This window comes from Haliotis asinina, chromosome 5, assembly GCF_037392515.1.
Source record: "Haliotis asinina isolate JCU_RB_2024 chromosome 5, JCU_Hal_asi_v2, whole genome shotgun sequence".
Classification (NCBI taxonomy): Eukaryota; Metazoa; Mollusca; class Gastropoda; order Lepetellida; family Haliotidae; genus Haliotis; species Haliotis asinina.
In genome coordinates, this window is record NC_090284.1 from 13,619,021 (window position 1) to 13,635,489 (window position 16,469).

A 16,469-nucleotide genomic window follows, 5' to 3' on the forward strand; every position below is an offset into this window, starting at 1 on the left:
TCAGACATCATTCCTCCAGACAGCAGATCCAAGCTACGTCGTGACCTAATGCCATCTGTGATGCCGCTGATGACGGGGACGATATTGGGGTTGTTGGTGACGGTGTTCTGCATGATACCAGCCAAGGAGGTCCTCTACCTTACCTTCATCACCGTTGTCTTCTGTCGCTCCTTCCTCTACTGCATGGGAGCCTCCTTCATTGGAGCTGTGTAAGTCTTAACACTAATAGGATGGAGCTGTGTAAGTTTTCACACTGATAAGATGGAGCCTTGTAAGTCTCAACACTGATAGGATGCATCTGTATAAGTCTTTATACTGATTATGTGGAGCTGTGTAAGTTAACACGTATCAAATGGAGCCATGTAAGTCTTGACACTAACAGGATGGTGCTGGGTAAGCCTTGACACTGCCAGGATAGTGCAGTGTAAGCCTTGACACTGCCAGGATAGTGCAGTGTAAGTCTTGACACTGATAGGATGGGGCGGTGTAAGTCTTGACACTTATAGGATAGTGCGGTGTAAGTCTTGACACTGCCAGTATAGTTCAGTGTAAGTCTTGACACTGACAGGATAGTGCAGCGTAAGTCTTGACACTGATAGGATGGGGCGGTGTAAGTCTTGACACTTATAGGATAGTGCGGTGTAAGTCTTGACACTGCCAGTATAGTTCAGTGTAAGTCTTGACACTGACAGGATAGTGCGGCGTAAGTCTTGACACTGATAGGATGGGGCAGTGTAAGTCTTGACACTGATAAGATAGTCCAGTGTAAGTCTTGATACTGACAGGATAGTCCAGTGTAAGTCTTGTCACTGACAGGATAGTGCAGTATAAGTCTTGACAATGATAGGATAGTCCAGTGTAAGTCTTGATACTGACAGGATAGTCCAGTGTAAGTCTTGACACTGATAGGATTATCCAATGTAAGTCTTGACAATGATAGGATGGGGTGGTGTAAGTCTTGACACTGAAAATTTATGCTTTGGTGTCTTCCCCAAACAGTAAAGATGAATTTGATGCACAATGTGCTTGTCATGCTTAGGCCCACTTGACCACTTCGTGGACCTGGAATTCTGTAGGTGGAGCACTTGACCACTTCGTAGATCTGGAATTCTGTAGGTGGAGCACTTGACCACTTCGTGGATCTGGAATTCTGTAGGTGGAGCACTTGACCACTTCGTAGATCTGGAATTCTGTAGGTGGAGCACTTGACCACTTCGTGGATCTGGAATTCTGTAGATGGAGCACTTGACCACTTCGTAGATCTGGAATTCTGTAGGTGGAGCACTTTACACTCAAGACAACACAAAGGTTACCAATGAGTGTAAGATGACTTACAGAGTTACCTCCCTTAGCCAGGATCACCTAAAACCTACATACCAGGGGTTCCTTTCATGAAGCAACCTTAACATGGGGTAACCTGAACTCCCATTCTTTCACATTGCACTAAGGTTACCTTAGTGATCACCTTAGTGCTTTGTGAAAGCAGGCCCTGAGAGACATGTTTCAGATTTCCTTCTGATGAATATTTGCTCTTTTCCAACTGACTCAATGGTGTAATGGTTAGAGCTAATGTCCAAAGAATGGACGCATACCAAAAGTCATTAAAATATGGTTCTTGTTGGTATTACTGGCTACAACAAGGATCATTTGGCTTTGAGTCAGTATAATTTGTGTGAGTGGGATATATTCAAGTCTGTGTCAGTACAAGCAGCAATACATTCACATCTATGCACATGAGCAAATGAGCGAAATAATCAAGTATAACGCTAAACCCCATTTTGCCTCACCTTGTTTCAGATTCCCCAGTGAATATTTCGGATTACTGTATGGCCTGATGATCATATCAGCTGGGATATTTTCCTTCATTCAGTATGGCTTGTTCAAGTGGGCAGAGCAAGCTGGATATTTTCAGGTAGGATAGGTTTGTTTTCATTAGGAGAAGGCAGCTGGTGAATTTAGCTGTTTACATGTCGTTTTGAGTATATTACACACACAGTAACTTTACCAGCACAAGTTGACAGTCATTTTCATAAATTTGTTACTCCAGTTTGGAGACCCTTACATTTTGCTATTCAGCTGCATTAAGCTGATATATGACATTAAACCTAACACATTCAGTGTTGAGGTATTGTATTAGGTCTCAGTGGAATCAAATCTTTGGAGGGCATATAGAAGTGGAGTACATAAGAAAAGCAAGATTTAAGGATTGTCAATACCACAACGCTTCAAAGCGTATGCTTGCCCCTTCATCAGGAAAATGGTATGGGAGCAACAAGTGCCTATATATACATACATGACACTACAAAGAAAACATGTTCTCATGCTATGTTCTCCACCTATACCTATTGCCACCTCATCACCCCACACTGGCCTCTTGTTTGTGTCATATAACTGGCCTTCTCCCTCTGTTTATACTATATCACTGTATCAGTGGCCTCCTCATGTATGTATTCTTCACCCTGTTGATTACAATGTTATAGTATATCACTGGTCTGATGTTTGTTCATTCCTCAATATTGTTGAACGTCATCTTATTCACAGTCAAGAGCTTGACATCCATAAAACTTGCTTTTCCCACTCAGTGGAAGCTGGTGCAAAGATATTACCAAACCAACAGTTTCGATTTCCTTGTGCTGGCATTATCAGATCAAACTTCACTGTTAGGCGGAGGAACTTGTGCCCTAATAACCAAGATGACGTATTGGCAGTGAAGGGGAAGCAGTTTAAGCAGTGACGCAAATGTCTCTGTTAAGATTAGGATAATTTATCACTTCAGTCATTTTGTGTATGAAGACCCAGGATTGTAGTGTCCCCTCCCCTCCCTTTCCCACCAATTTTATATTCAGTGTCCTCTATTTATGCAAACGTTTTGTTTATTTTCAGGTCAATATCTTCTTCCTGGTTCTGGTGTCTCTCTCCTTCATCCATCCTGTCTTTCAATGGATCCGCTCACGTCGTGCAGAATCCGTCGTAATCACTCAAGAGGAGTAGCTATAAAAATATACATGACATGGTCAGTTTCATGACACATCACATGACATATCACATGACATGTCACATGATGTTACTCATGTCTCATCACATGGACGCATCAATGCTATCGTACATAAAGTTTTCTTTGTCATGGAATGCAGGAATATTTGCTCACTTTGTATTCCTTTCATACCATGACCTTACATGTATGTGTACAGTGTGTACTGTACCGAATAACCTGATGCACAGATACATGAGAACAGAACTAGATCACATGACGTATCACATGACAAAGGTATTTAGTTTGTGCAGAATTAGCTAAGCTATAATGAGTCGAATCCTGTGTATCATGAAATTTTAGACCACAAAATGAACCGAATGACATGAATCTCAGATACTACATCACATGGCCTATCACATGATGTAAAATGTGTGAGTTGCAATGTATCAAATACTGGTGCTTCCTCAAAACATTATTCTAGTAGCCTGTAAAAAAAATTATGAGACACATACTTCCGTGATATTTATCATCCAAAACTGTCCAAATATGTTCCACAGGAGATATTGCGTATCTGAAATTAAACAATATCTCCTGCGGTTTCACAGTACATTTTGTGCCCTGACAATGCAATGATGTCATGAACTTGATGATGTCACAGTGCTATGACATCGCTGGATGATAATAGAATTTCACCCTTGTGTCTTCTGATGCCAAATATATCAACATTCATTGATTAAGGTAAAAATATACTTGGCAAGTGTCAGATATTTGTAACTTTATCAACTTGTGATATGTTTTGACATAAAAAACACTCAGGTGAGATTCTCTATACATGTTGTAAGGGGTTATAGCTTTTGATTGAAGATCTTATTGTGCTATCTTAATTAGCTTATAATTATGAGCTTGACATGTAGTCTAGCTTCCAATAAAACAGTAAATTCCAAATCTTGCATATTCAAGGTCTCATCACCAACAAAACTGTATATGCATGAGATGATGGTCTTTCAAATGTTAACAAGCACTGATTTATGATACACAGAACAAGTTAATGAAATATCTACTTACTGATTTAATGTCAGTCAGGCATTTACAATGTCAGTCAAAAGTGTTTGTATTATTAGAAATAATAGTCATGTTTATATTTTGCTGTGCCTTCATATCTTGTTGTGTTTCTTGGTATGTGACAGTCCGTGGATGAGTTGATCTATTTACAGATGTATCCTGGGTTTTGTATTTCCATGCTGGGAGTCTTGAAATCCATATGTATTTTAGGTGTTTGTTACTTTCAGATATGTGGAGTCAGGCTACTATTAAATGTAGAACAATATATACTTCCCATAACAGGTATAGACTTCCTTAAAACACTCACTGTATGGCTTTTTTTTAAAATATTTTTTTGCATGTGCAATTATCATGCATGTGAACAGTTGCATTCTGGTGTAAAATTTTGTTAAGCATTCGTCAATTTTCACTGAGTTTTGTCATTTATGTAACTCATGACAATAATCTTTTAAACATTTCGAATATGTTTTACAATACAATTGTTGGCATAAAATGATTTCACAGATGTACAGTCATGTCTCATTAATTCGACTATCCAACAATCGACTTTATTCGATGCTTTTGTTGGTAACAAATTGAATAAATGTAACTTAGTCTTATTTATTTAGTCCAACATCCTTGTTAATCCAACTATTTGTTGTGCAATGGACAATGTCAGATTAGCGAGACTTGACTGTACCTTCACTTGATGAAGGGAGACAAGGGATCTGAAAAGAAGTTACCACAGTGCTCACACAGATACTCATCAGGTTTTAATAGCTTTTTGAACAGACACAATTTTCATAAAATATCCCACAGAATGCCAGATAAGAATCATAATTTACATTACAACTGAATATTTGATTTCTACATGAAGAAATGTTGGGCCAATTATGTTCTAAATTCAAGAGGATGTAAGAAATTCACTGGATGTGAATTAGCGAAGATGAAACATGGACAATTTGAAATTGAGTGAATGAGTGTAATTGAGTTTAGTTTAATGCTGCACTCGGCAATATTCCAGTTATATCATGGCAGTCTGTAAATAATCGAGTCTGGACCAGACATTCCAGTGATCAACTGCATGAGCATCGATCTGCACAATTGGGAACAGATGACATGTATCAACCAAGTCAGCGAGTCTGACTACCCGATCTCATTAGTTGCCTCTTACGGCAAGCATAGTGCCTTCTGTGGCAAGAAAGGGTTGCTGAAGACCTTTTGACATTGAGATCAGCTAGTCAGGGGAATGAATCTCATTATCATAAGAATTTTTTCATGATAATACACCTGTCACCAAGGAACAATTATTGGTTGTACATTCTGTTGTACTGTGATCATAAAGAAGATTTTGAGCAAAGCATGTTATTCCTAATCCATTGATTATTCTTAACAAAATATGGACCATATTTGTATTTGTTTGGTTCTGTTATACCTTTTATCCAATACAATGTATATCATCTTCATGTTATGTTGTGCTTCTACAGCATTTTTTTTTAAGTATGCATGTAAACACCCTGTGGCACAACTGTATGTGTGCCTGTGTTCCTGGTTTGGGGAGTGTTATGAAGTTAATGTTTATTAATACGTATGAGAGTGATATGTTACAGTTATGCCGACTTCCTGCCCAGTTATGTGTGTTGCCTTTGTTCCTTTGCTACGGGTGTCAACAATGATACACCAATACATGTATTTTTCTTACATGCTTCTATTGGTAAATGCTTTCGTGCAATTTTGTACGTTCATGCAATCGCTTAATCCCAGGCATATTAGTAACCATTGCTCCAGAAATCCGACAAACTGCCAACTTCATTGTTTGATGACCAGATAGACTAACAATTAGTCATAGAAATTAACACAGATTAAATGAAAAAAACTGATTCCTAAATTGTATTGTATAATAAAATGAAAAGGATCACTTTGCATAATGAGGTGATCTAAACTTGCCACTTATTCTAAACTTGCATGTGCTTTCTTGGATATATATTCATGGAAATGACTAAGGGATCACATGAAAAGTACAAGTGTTCCTTTATTCTTTTCCAGGTTTCTTAAGAAGGTATGTATTGCACTGTGAGTGAAATTATTGGAACACTTATACTTTCATGTTTTCCATTTCCTCATTGCCAAAGAAACGTTTTTGTCAGATGAGATGAGAATGGGGAGAGATTACTGTCACATTCAGCTTACCTGTGCCTATGACATTAATTAGTTATAGATCAACATGATGTACAGAGTTACTCTGATCAGAAGTTGCTCAACTAATAAAATAGGGTTGGTTATGTTACTCACATTATATGTACTGCTCAAAAAGGAACTCCTGATTCTCTCATAACAGAACATGCCGTGACATATTGAGTGTTATTACTCCTTCTTTATTGACCAAATGCTTGCACTTGTAGTAACTTTGAATATATTAACAATGGTGCTATATCCCTCATGAACCATGACACTCTGGATTCTTGTTGTACTGGTCACAACAGTTTGTTCAGCTTGACCTGAGCTACTCTACATATGCATGGCCCGGGACAAGGGCCTGGACAACAGGTTGAGTTGCTTGATTAAATAGGGGAATGTAACACTGGCAACCTTGTCTCAGCTGTTGAGACTTGTTGACTCTCAATTGACAGAGGTGCACCCCTTCACAATAGTAGACTCAACCAGTTGTGACAGGGTCATACAATGCATTAGTAGTCAGGTCAAGCTGAACATGCTGTAAAACTTATCAACCTCTTGTTTAATATAAACGTAAAAACTTCCCCATTACATCACTTAGTATTATGTCTCTATAGTCATTTACCTTTGTCCTCTTTCCTTTCTTGAATTGTGGTAAAACCTGTCCTTTCTATATGAAAATTCCCAATGTTCAGAATATTCTTAAACACATGCAAAATGAGTGAGTGCGTTTAGTTTTACACCGTACTCAGCAATATTCCAGCTGTATGGTGGCTCACATACAAAAATGGTAATGGTTCATTTTAGATTCAATGACATGTGATAGGTATTGAAGACCCGCTATTTGTTATGATTTATTATGACAATTTTGACAAACTTTGCCTAGTGATTTGAATTCAGATTGCTTGAAAAAATTCTGAACACTACTCAAAAGATGGTATATTCAAAGGGTAGTCTTATGAAAAATTATGTATTATCTTGCATCTTTTGAGTAGTATATTGTATGTACATGTAGTATTTATACAATTCTATCACTGACATTATTTAATGACCTCAGTGGTAACGCTATCGTAAGTCCCATTCTGACTTCCAACATTTGGAGCATATAGCTTGTTTTATGGAACAGTCCTCCATTAGGAATAAGGGTACACTAGTAAGATGAAGATTGTCTACCTAAATCTCTGTATGACTTTCATTACAGAATGTCTGACTTCCCATACAGAGACCTTTGTTTGTTTGTTGTGTTGTGTTGTGCTGAATTGGTTTTATCAAATGTGAAATTTATGCAATACACATTGTTGTGCTTCAATGAATCTCATGAGAAATATTTCTAATTTGGAATTACTTGAACAGATATAGAGTTGTTTATTTATCTTCTTGATTGAACCCATTAGATTAAAAAAAATACTGAATGCCAAAAAGAATTTAGCATTACCCAGTGATAAATGACAAGGCCAGACCAGTTTTATTTCTTGTTTTATGGATCTGCCTATCACATTGTTTCAAGAATAAGAAAATGTATAACAATTAATTTTCCCCGCTCAAAAAATAATTTCAGATTGTTTTAGTGGCCAAACATGTAAACTTACAAGGAAGTTGTTTTTTAGATTGTATTTCGCCTCATACAATTGTCCAAAGTAAAATGCCTCAAGTATTCAGAAGGAATATAACTTTGATTGATAATGTTATCATTTTATTTTTTATTTTTTTTCTCCTGCCTTTAATTTTTCTGAGGACAAAAATTCATAATACAAGAAATTAAATTGGTCTGGCCTAATGTTCAAATACTCAATTGTGCTTGGGAGCTTAAAAGCAGAGAATGAGAGCACCGTGGGAATAGTTAAATAATGGGTTGGTTGTGTGGATAAGGGAAACTGGTGTAAGGTTAGCATTATTTGTTATTGATATGTTTTAGATGTTTTTGAAATTGCAGAGATGAATTGTGTTACAACCTACAAGAAATTACAATTGTTGTTGAATTTTCTTTTGTTGTGCTACACATCTGTTTTACAAATGTGAATTGTGTGAATATTCACTCATGTACTTACAACCGTTTTTACGATTTCAGTTAGAGACTTTATTTTTGTTACTGGGTTTTCTTCATTTGGTTCACAGATGCACTCAAAGCTACACAAATGTGATAAATATATATGCAAAGTCTGAGTCTGTAAGTGCATTGATATTAAGCTTTTTTAGATTAAGAGTATTTCATAGCAACATCTTATGTCTGTGCCATGTCATTATTTTAGTCTGTTTTGATCAATGACCTTAAAAACATGACTAAAATACGCCTCAGAACACCTTTTTCTTACATATTTGTATATTAATTTGTCATGCTGGGAGAGAGCTAACTACAGAAACATGAAAATAGTCATGTGTTCTTGAACTCTAATGAGTAGTGTGCAGTGTTTTGTAGGGTTTAAATAGTTTGTATTTTTTTCATTACTGGCTAGTGAACAGTAATTGCTGTGTGCCAGTTATCCCCAATACATCAGTATCACATGTGTGCAGTCAGATCAGTAACAATTGCTGCCCTGGGCATTGTTTCTTTCCTTTATTGTTCTATTTCACAACAATAGAGGACACCAAAAGAAAATTCTTCACTGTAAGAAACAGAAGAGAAAAATCAAGATAAAGTTATGAACCATGTAAAAATAATTTATAAGTTTTTCCGGATGTTGTCTCATTACCTGTATAATAGCAAGGTCTAGTTTACAAGTCATTAATTGTTTCTTTCATTATCATTCCATCATAAAAGATAAACTCAAATAGTCACACAGTCAGTTACAGTTTTAGGTTACAGTGTGATATAAATATATATCCTTTTATGAATGGCATGAGGAATTCTGAATGGTGAAAACCTTACAGTTGGTAGTCAGAAAACCCCTATTTGTACTGTCATGATTCACACATTGTATGCAAACATGATCACCACATTGTGCACAAATAAGTAGCACAATTAATTCTGTTTCATTAATATTACGAATGGCAGAGTAATTTTGTAAATACCTGTAGAATATGGCGATGACTGTTCAGTAGCCACTAGTTATTGCTATTGTATTGTTTGTTTCTGTTGTTGCAATGCTTGATGCACTTAAAGGATAGATACCTGCTTTGAGTAAATGTAATGTAATCCCAGTCCTTTTCAATTCAAATATTTTCTTTCACTGGACAGAGTACTTGTTTTGATCAGAACAGTTACTTATGGACTGCCTTTTTGGGCAACTTTCATTGCTGTTGTCAGAGTTACCCCCCTTCCACTGTCTATGGCCAGTCAAGACAGCAATGTCGCAAATGAACAATCTGATTCAAACAAAGAGATTTTATGAGGAAATGCAGCTTATATGTGTGTACATCAGAAATTTTTACCAGATCGTTGGGCTGGCTAGCAGTAAAGTTAGACCATCAGTCAGAAATTTAGCCGTCTCCGACCGGATGGGCATTATTCCATACATTGGTTATACCACCGCTTGGAGACTGGGTGCTGTGACTTAACTTGACGGCCATGAACAGATGTGTAAGTGAGGGGTCTCCCACATTCCACATAGAACAGTGAACAGATGTATGTCTTGTGTTTCCTTAGTGTGAATGAAGCAGAAATTACGAGTTCTAGTCAATCTAAGTAAACTTAGTCTCAGTGTATTTCGTCCCACTCCACCACTGAGTCTAACAAAACTTAGACTGTTGACATGGTTACCATTAGCTAATATTTCCGCAGGATGAGATTATGGTTGTACGTACGCCGTGTGCATCACCCGGAAGCGAGCGTACGCTAAATAACGTTCGGAATCGTTCGGGTACGAAACCATTTCGAGATAAAAAGTTCAAAAGGTACAGGTAAACACGACCTGACAAATGATCCACGACCTGACACATGACCCTAATTTGCATACTTGGGAACGCCCCACAGAACGATTCACTTGAAACAAAAGGGAGAAAGGTTGTCTGATAAATATGGAGACGTTCATTTTCCCCGTGCGTTTCACGCATGAATTGTTATAGCACACTCGATTTGGGAACAGGTACAATCCCAACGGATTGAATCAACACAATATACTGAGCAAGTATGTTTAGGACCACCGATCCATTTCACGAATCAAAAGACATTTTCCTGGGTTTTTTTAAAAGCAAAATTGTTGAATATCTAAAATGCTTGTCAATGCCCCAATCATCTATTTGTCTTCGTCTTAACTAAAGGTTAGCGTGGAATATCAGTATCTTATGCCTGAAATTGCAGTCTTATCATTCGAAGGAATATGCGGTGTTGATCACGGTTAGCATGTATTGCACGTGCATAATCGTCAAGCTACCTGTAGCAGCCAAGTGTACTCGCCCAATTCGTTGTACCGCCTCTCTTGTCACAAATGCGTTTAGTGCGCAGGATCATCTAATATGTGTCTAGCAGTATGTGCGAATGTCCACTTTCGCGATTTGGTAAGCTGTGTTCTGATTGGTCCGTCTCAAGGGTTACCTGACGCGACCTCCCGTAAGGTTTATTTAGACTCAGTAGTGGAGTGTAACGAAAAGTACTTAGGATAAGTTCACTTAGACTGGCGTTCTAGTGACTTTGAATGTGCTGGAGAAAACGATGGATTGTGTAACGTTAAAGGGAAATACAATATTTTGCTTTTAATTCATGTTTGCGTGATATGTTTCATATTACGTTTCAGATAAAATTATGGATCACACGTGCGGTGTAAAACTAAACTCAGTCTGTGCCTGTAATGAGAGAGAATATGGTGATTTGAAAACACAGTCGTCTGCAGCATATTGACAGCAGACCAGCAGACATGGATATGATGTGGTAGAAAAAAAAAAACCTTCAGTATTTTCGCGATAATCATACCTATGGCCCGTGCAGTTGCTGAAAAGGTTAGTATAGTATTAGGCATGTATGGCCTGACACTTCACAAAGTTTTCCAGAAGTTGATTCTCTTGACTCCACTGCCTCACTGTGTACAGTATACGCTTGTACGGTCACATGTACACCTGGGTCTGATTTTCGGAGCTCTCTTAGCGCTAAGATATTCATGAGTGGCATGAACATTACGACTTACGACTATCTTAACGACATTATGACTTACGACTGTCTTAACGACTTACGACTATCTTAACGCTGAGAAAGCTTCGGAAACCTAGGCCCTGGGTTTTTACGGTGCATCTGAGGCAAGTCGACGGAGCATCTCCTGGAGACAGGTGGTTCCGTGTTCAGGCCTCAGCCCAGCAAAGCACTGTAACATGGTGTCTGGACAGGGAAACCCAGCTTGACCCAAATCAAATTTGGAGGATGGAATGAGTGAGTTTAGCTTTTGCAATATTCCAGCAATGTCATGGCGGGGGACGTCAGAAATGGGCTTCACATATCAAGCTCCTGTGGGAATCGAACCCAGGTCTTTGGCGTGACGAGCGGAGGTCTTAACCATAGGGTTAACCCCCCACAAAGCGAAGACAAAGTAGTAAAAAAATGATGATCGGTCGTTAAACAACTTATTTTCGGGTGTCCAAAATTATGAGACACATCATCATCTGTCGATTTCATGCGACTGTGCAAATTTTGGTTTGCATTTAATAGATTTTCTCTCAGCAACTCATCGGTGGCAAATGAAATCAAACGGACTGTAGTAATATGACTCCCAGCCTTAGCATTCTGATACAGTTGCTTGAGCAGAGGAAATGATATTGCCAAGTTGCTGTTGGTCAGCATACTTGGTAGACGTACACTGACCGAGATAGTCCACTAGCAGGGTTGCTTGGAATCTCAGAAAACCAAAGTAATCACATTGTCAACTGATGAAAGGAACTTCGCCTTCTGCGGAGCTGGACACGTAAGTTTTTACATTGCTTTGACAGACTGGGAGCCAAGACACTGTTACAAGGCGCTCAGTTAAGAGACTGACCTGGGTCTCCATCGGGACTACCTTAAATCTTTCTGCAGATTGTAAATTTGTAATCGGATCGAAAAGGTGGCTCATTTTTCAGCTAATTGCCAGAAACGTAAACTCAACGTCTAGTATATGCGGAATCTCTTACAGTTCTTGATGATGCCCTTTGATGCGACTCTGATGGGTTCACTCTCACTGAGCCACAGTCTAACCAACAAGGTCTTGTTGAAACAACATTGCACTATGGCTAGGTGAGAGGAGCGAGCCAGACAGTTAGCATTAGCCACTGAAGCCTAAGCCTTTGTTCTAGGGGTATATTCTATACTCTTCAGAAAAAGTAGGGCAACCTGAGCTTTCAATTTGGATAGGAAGTGTAAACGTGAACAAACGTTTCAAGAACATACATCTTATGAACGCACCACCATTTCCCTCCATTACCACCCCTAAACACAACGCATGGTATGCACGTACACAACGCAGAAGCCCCATACACGTGCATGGGGTCCCATTCTTGATTTTGACGGGTTTTTTCAAGAAGGTCAAGAAATCACTTAGAACATTAATTTTGACCCTCATCTTGCATCACACATTCGTTGGTGTTTGTTTCTAGTCGTTTGTTTGAAATATGACAATCGTATACATGCAAATTGTATGCCATACACCAATCATCTTTACAAAAGCGACTACATTCCAAATAACTAGTATGGTTGTAAGGTAGTGCAATGGTGATGCGCTCTTATAACTTTCAATAATATTATATCAACAGTGATTGACTCAGGTAAGTCTCCTAAATATTTTAATCGTAAATAAAAAAAACTGAAGTTACTTTTTTGAAGAATATATACCTACAATGTGACACGATTTATGAGTGTGTTCGCAATACGTTATTAAAATAAGCAGCATTGCAGATAAAACAATATTTACTGTGTATACAATATTTATTATTATTTTACATTTGTTTGTTAACAGACCATTTTCATGATTTTCTTGATGCACCAAGCATGTATTTATTTACATTTTGTGAACAGCTGTAGCATTGCGTGAAGTTACTTGAAAAACATTCCCAGGTGTAGACAGTGAGGTGCAACATCTGCAAAGTGCTCGACAACACCAGTAAACTGTTTCATTCCTCTATCTAGCTTTTACACTGAACCGGTAGTTGTTGTGAACAAGATACTGACCACCTCTGTTGTTGCCTATGAGTCTGATCTCTACACATGCATTCGCCATAGTGATGAAATTATTTGACTAAGTTTGCATATATACTGGTAATACCTCGGCGGCAGCTCAAGTTAAAATCCTATAACTGTCTCACCAACTGAACACTTCTTCAAATCCTCCCCTCAAATCAAATAATACCATGATATCAATGTATTTCACTTTAATATAAATGTCCTTAATCCACTTCCTCAATCCTCCAGAAAAATGAGCATTTTTGTTGATACAGACTATGGCTCATCTGGATTAAGCGCTATCAAAACATTAACCCTAGTCAGCCAAATCCCACTCTGGCTGTGAGAGACCTGTTTTGACAGAATCTAAGTGAGAGGACACCCTCTGATGTTCCACGAATAGCGGTCGTCACGTAGTTGTGAAATTCTAGCTTACATCAAAGCGTGTGGCATGTTTTCTACCTTATAACAAACACTGTAGCAAATCTTTATCAGATGCTTGGTATAAACTGACCGAGTCTCCAGAACAATTAAACCTTCAAAAATCAATCAATCTATGCTCATTTTCGCATGAGATGATACAGCCACGGGGATTCTTGGTGATGTTGTACAGAACAACCTTGCCCCTGAGACTACCTTATCGGGAGTTACAGTCACCTTAGTGCTGAGATCGCTGTGTGCCTTGAACGTCTTTCTGATTTTAGATCCATGAAACTCTAGTGCTGAAACCATGGTCGCGCCAACTTCGTTCCACTCGGGGTTCTAAACTCATGACAGGTGACTAATATATTTAATTATATCGTGTACTTGATCAATGCGTTCGTTAGCAGTGGTCGTTGAAGGTCTTCCTGACATTACATAATAGGTTCCCTCTTGAGGTCATCTGCCCACCTCCTAAAACTGGCAATGGAAGGAGCATCTTCTCCTGTCACTGACCCCATGTCCGAATGGTAGCATCTACCAGTTAGCCCTTCCAGTTAGATAAAATCGTGGTAGTCAGTTTTGTCCATTTCATAAACAGTAAGTGCATAGTAACTTTGAAGCCTCCTGAAATATACGACCTGAGCTTCCTTTCACGAAGCAACCTTAACTTTAACACCGCACTAAGGTTACCTTAGAGACTTACGATCACCTTAGTGCTTTGTGAAAGGATGCCCATGCAGGGTGCCGTTGTTCAAAGCGATCATAGCGCTAAGGTGACCGTAACTCCCTTACCTTAAAATAGGCCTAAGGTAGTCTTAGCGCTAAGATTGTTTTGTACAACGGCACATTGGTTGTTTAAATGCATCTGACAGCAGTATTTACCCTCCCTCCAGGCACGACGTGTATGTTTGCAGAGCAGCCCAACTTCAACACAGATAGCGAAATAAATACTGTAGGTTACACCAAATAGTAAAAATTAGTTCCAAAGAGCCTGGAGATTGGCCATTTTTTGGGAATTCTCCAGGGGAGATCTGCCACGAAATGGGTCAGCTTCAACTCCCATTAATGGAACTGGTCATCACATTTACATCATTTAAACTCGGAATAGCAAACCGTTAAATATATTGTGCGAAATAGAGATTATCCTTATGTGTTCGATAAATAATGCAATAATGCAATAATGCAATAGCACGTACAAAGGAGATCCGATTCACGGCGTATCAGTACACCCTCCAGCTACAGCAGACAAATACAGAACGATCTGGAACAAGTGGAACACATACGAAAGAACAGTGTTTACTTTTTTACAAATGAGATGAGGTGTTGCATTTAACTTATGCATTCGGCTGAGAGATGAAAGCGTCTAGTTAAGTTCATATATTACTGTAACGCACACTGTAAGTTTAGTCCATTAAGACGTCTGTTAAATTAGAATATTTACCTACTTAAACCATCTTTCAAAGAATGACTGGTTTAAGCAAGTAAATAGTAAATTCATTATTTAACAACTGATATTTTCTCTCATGATTTGCTAACGTCATTAGCATGATTACTAAATGTGATGTACGTTAATCTGAACTTGAAAAAAGGCCAGTTTCTCGGTCATTCCGACCCCGTGGGTAACCTTGCGGTTAATGCGTTCGCTCGTCACGTCGAAGACCCGGGTTCGATTTCCCATAAGTGTACAATGCGTGAAGCCCAGTTCTTGTGTATCCCCGCCATGACATGGCTGGAATGTTGCTAAAAGTGGCATAAAGCTAAACTTGCATAAGTGGGGAGTAGGCATTATAGTCTGGTTCATAATTATTGAGAAGTTTTCTTCTTACTTTGAGCTATCCTAACACCTCAACTGATTCACTGATACTTAAAACTAAGTAATGGTATAAGGGAGGTAACTCTTCTTGGCCTACTGAGTATGTACAATTAGAGTTACCTCCCCTGAATTTGTAGCAGACGTCATTTTCCTCAGCACTGTCAACAATGTCTGTTGAAGATAAAAGAAGGTTGATTTTTGAGTTGTGTAATCAAGGAATTGATGATGTAAATACATTGGCAGAGAGAACAGGAACTCCTCTTTCTACTGTGTATAGGATTAGGAAGAATTTTAAAGAGGGAAAGGATTTAGGGCACCAGAAAGGAGCAGGGAGACCCAGAAAATTGGACTTCTCAGATCGCGTCCGGCTGGGAATTTTAGCGTCTAAAAAGCAAAGGGCAAGCATCTCCAACATCAGGTATGAAATGATAGAAAGGGGATCAACAGCTGTATCAAAATCTACAGTTAGAAGAAATTTGATTGATCTTGGATGGGAGAAAAAGACTGGAATTCCTTCTCCTCTCATGAAACAAGAACATAAAGACAGGCGTGTTGAGTGGTGTTTGGCACATGAAAACTTTGACTGGGAAAATGTGATTTTTACCGATGAAAGCTCAATATGGGTATATCCCAATAATGTGAAAATATGGACAAAGTCTGCGTCAGCACCGTTGTATCAACGACCTAAATACAGCCCAAAGTGTATGGGGAGGGATATCCTTATTAGGAACGACCCCGCTGTGTGTGTTTGAGGGACATCTGACAAGTCAACGCTACACTAACATATTAGATAATTTTCTCCCTCCAAGTGCACATGTGTTTTATGGAAATGACTGGATTTTGCAGCAAGAGAATGATCCTAAACACACCGCAAAACATGCCAAGCAGTGGTTTCAGGAGACAAATGTGACTGCATTACCATTTCCTGCATATAGTCCTGACTTAAATCCCATTGAGAACATTTGGGGGATGATGAAGGAATGTGTGAA

The 16,469-nt window shown here is 38.6% G+C and overlaps 1 protein-coding gene across 2 annotated transcripts in view; it reads left to right on the forward strand.

Annotated features, from left to right (window-relative positions):
- LOC137284283 (equilibrative nucleobase transporter 1-like) overlaps positions 1–10,823 on the forward strand; it is a 35,165-nt gene extending 24,342 nt beyond the window's left edge. For both annotated transcript variants that reach the window (XM_067816037.1, XM_067816036.1), the window contains exons 10-12: positions 20–209; positions 1,798–1,912; positions 2,884–10,823. In XM_067816037.1, coding sequence (XP_067672138.1) covers positions 20–209; positions 1,798–1,912; positions 2,884–2,991 — 413 coding nt within the window. In that variant the 3' untranslated portion in view covers positions 2,992–10,823. The remainder of the gene's footprint in view (positions 1–19; positions 210–1,797; positions 1,913–2,883) is intronic.
- Positions 10,824–16,469: the final 5,646 nt, after the last annotated feature.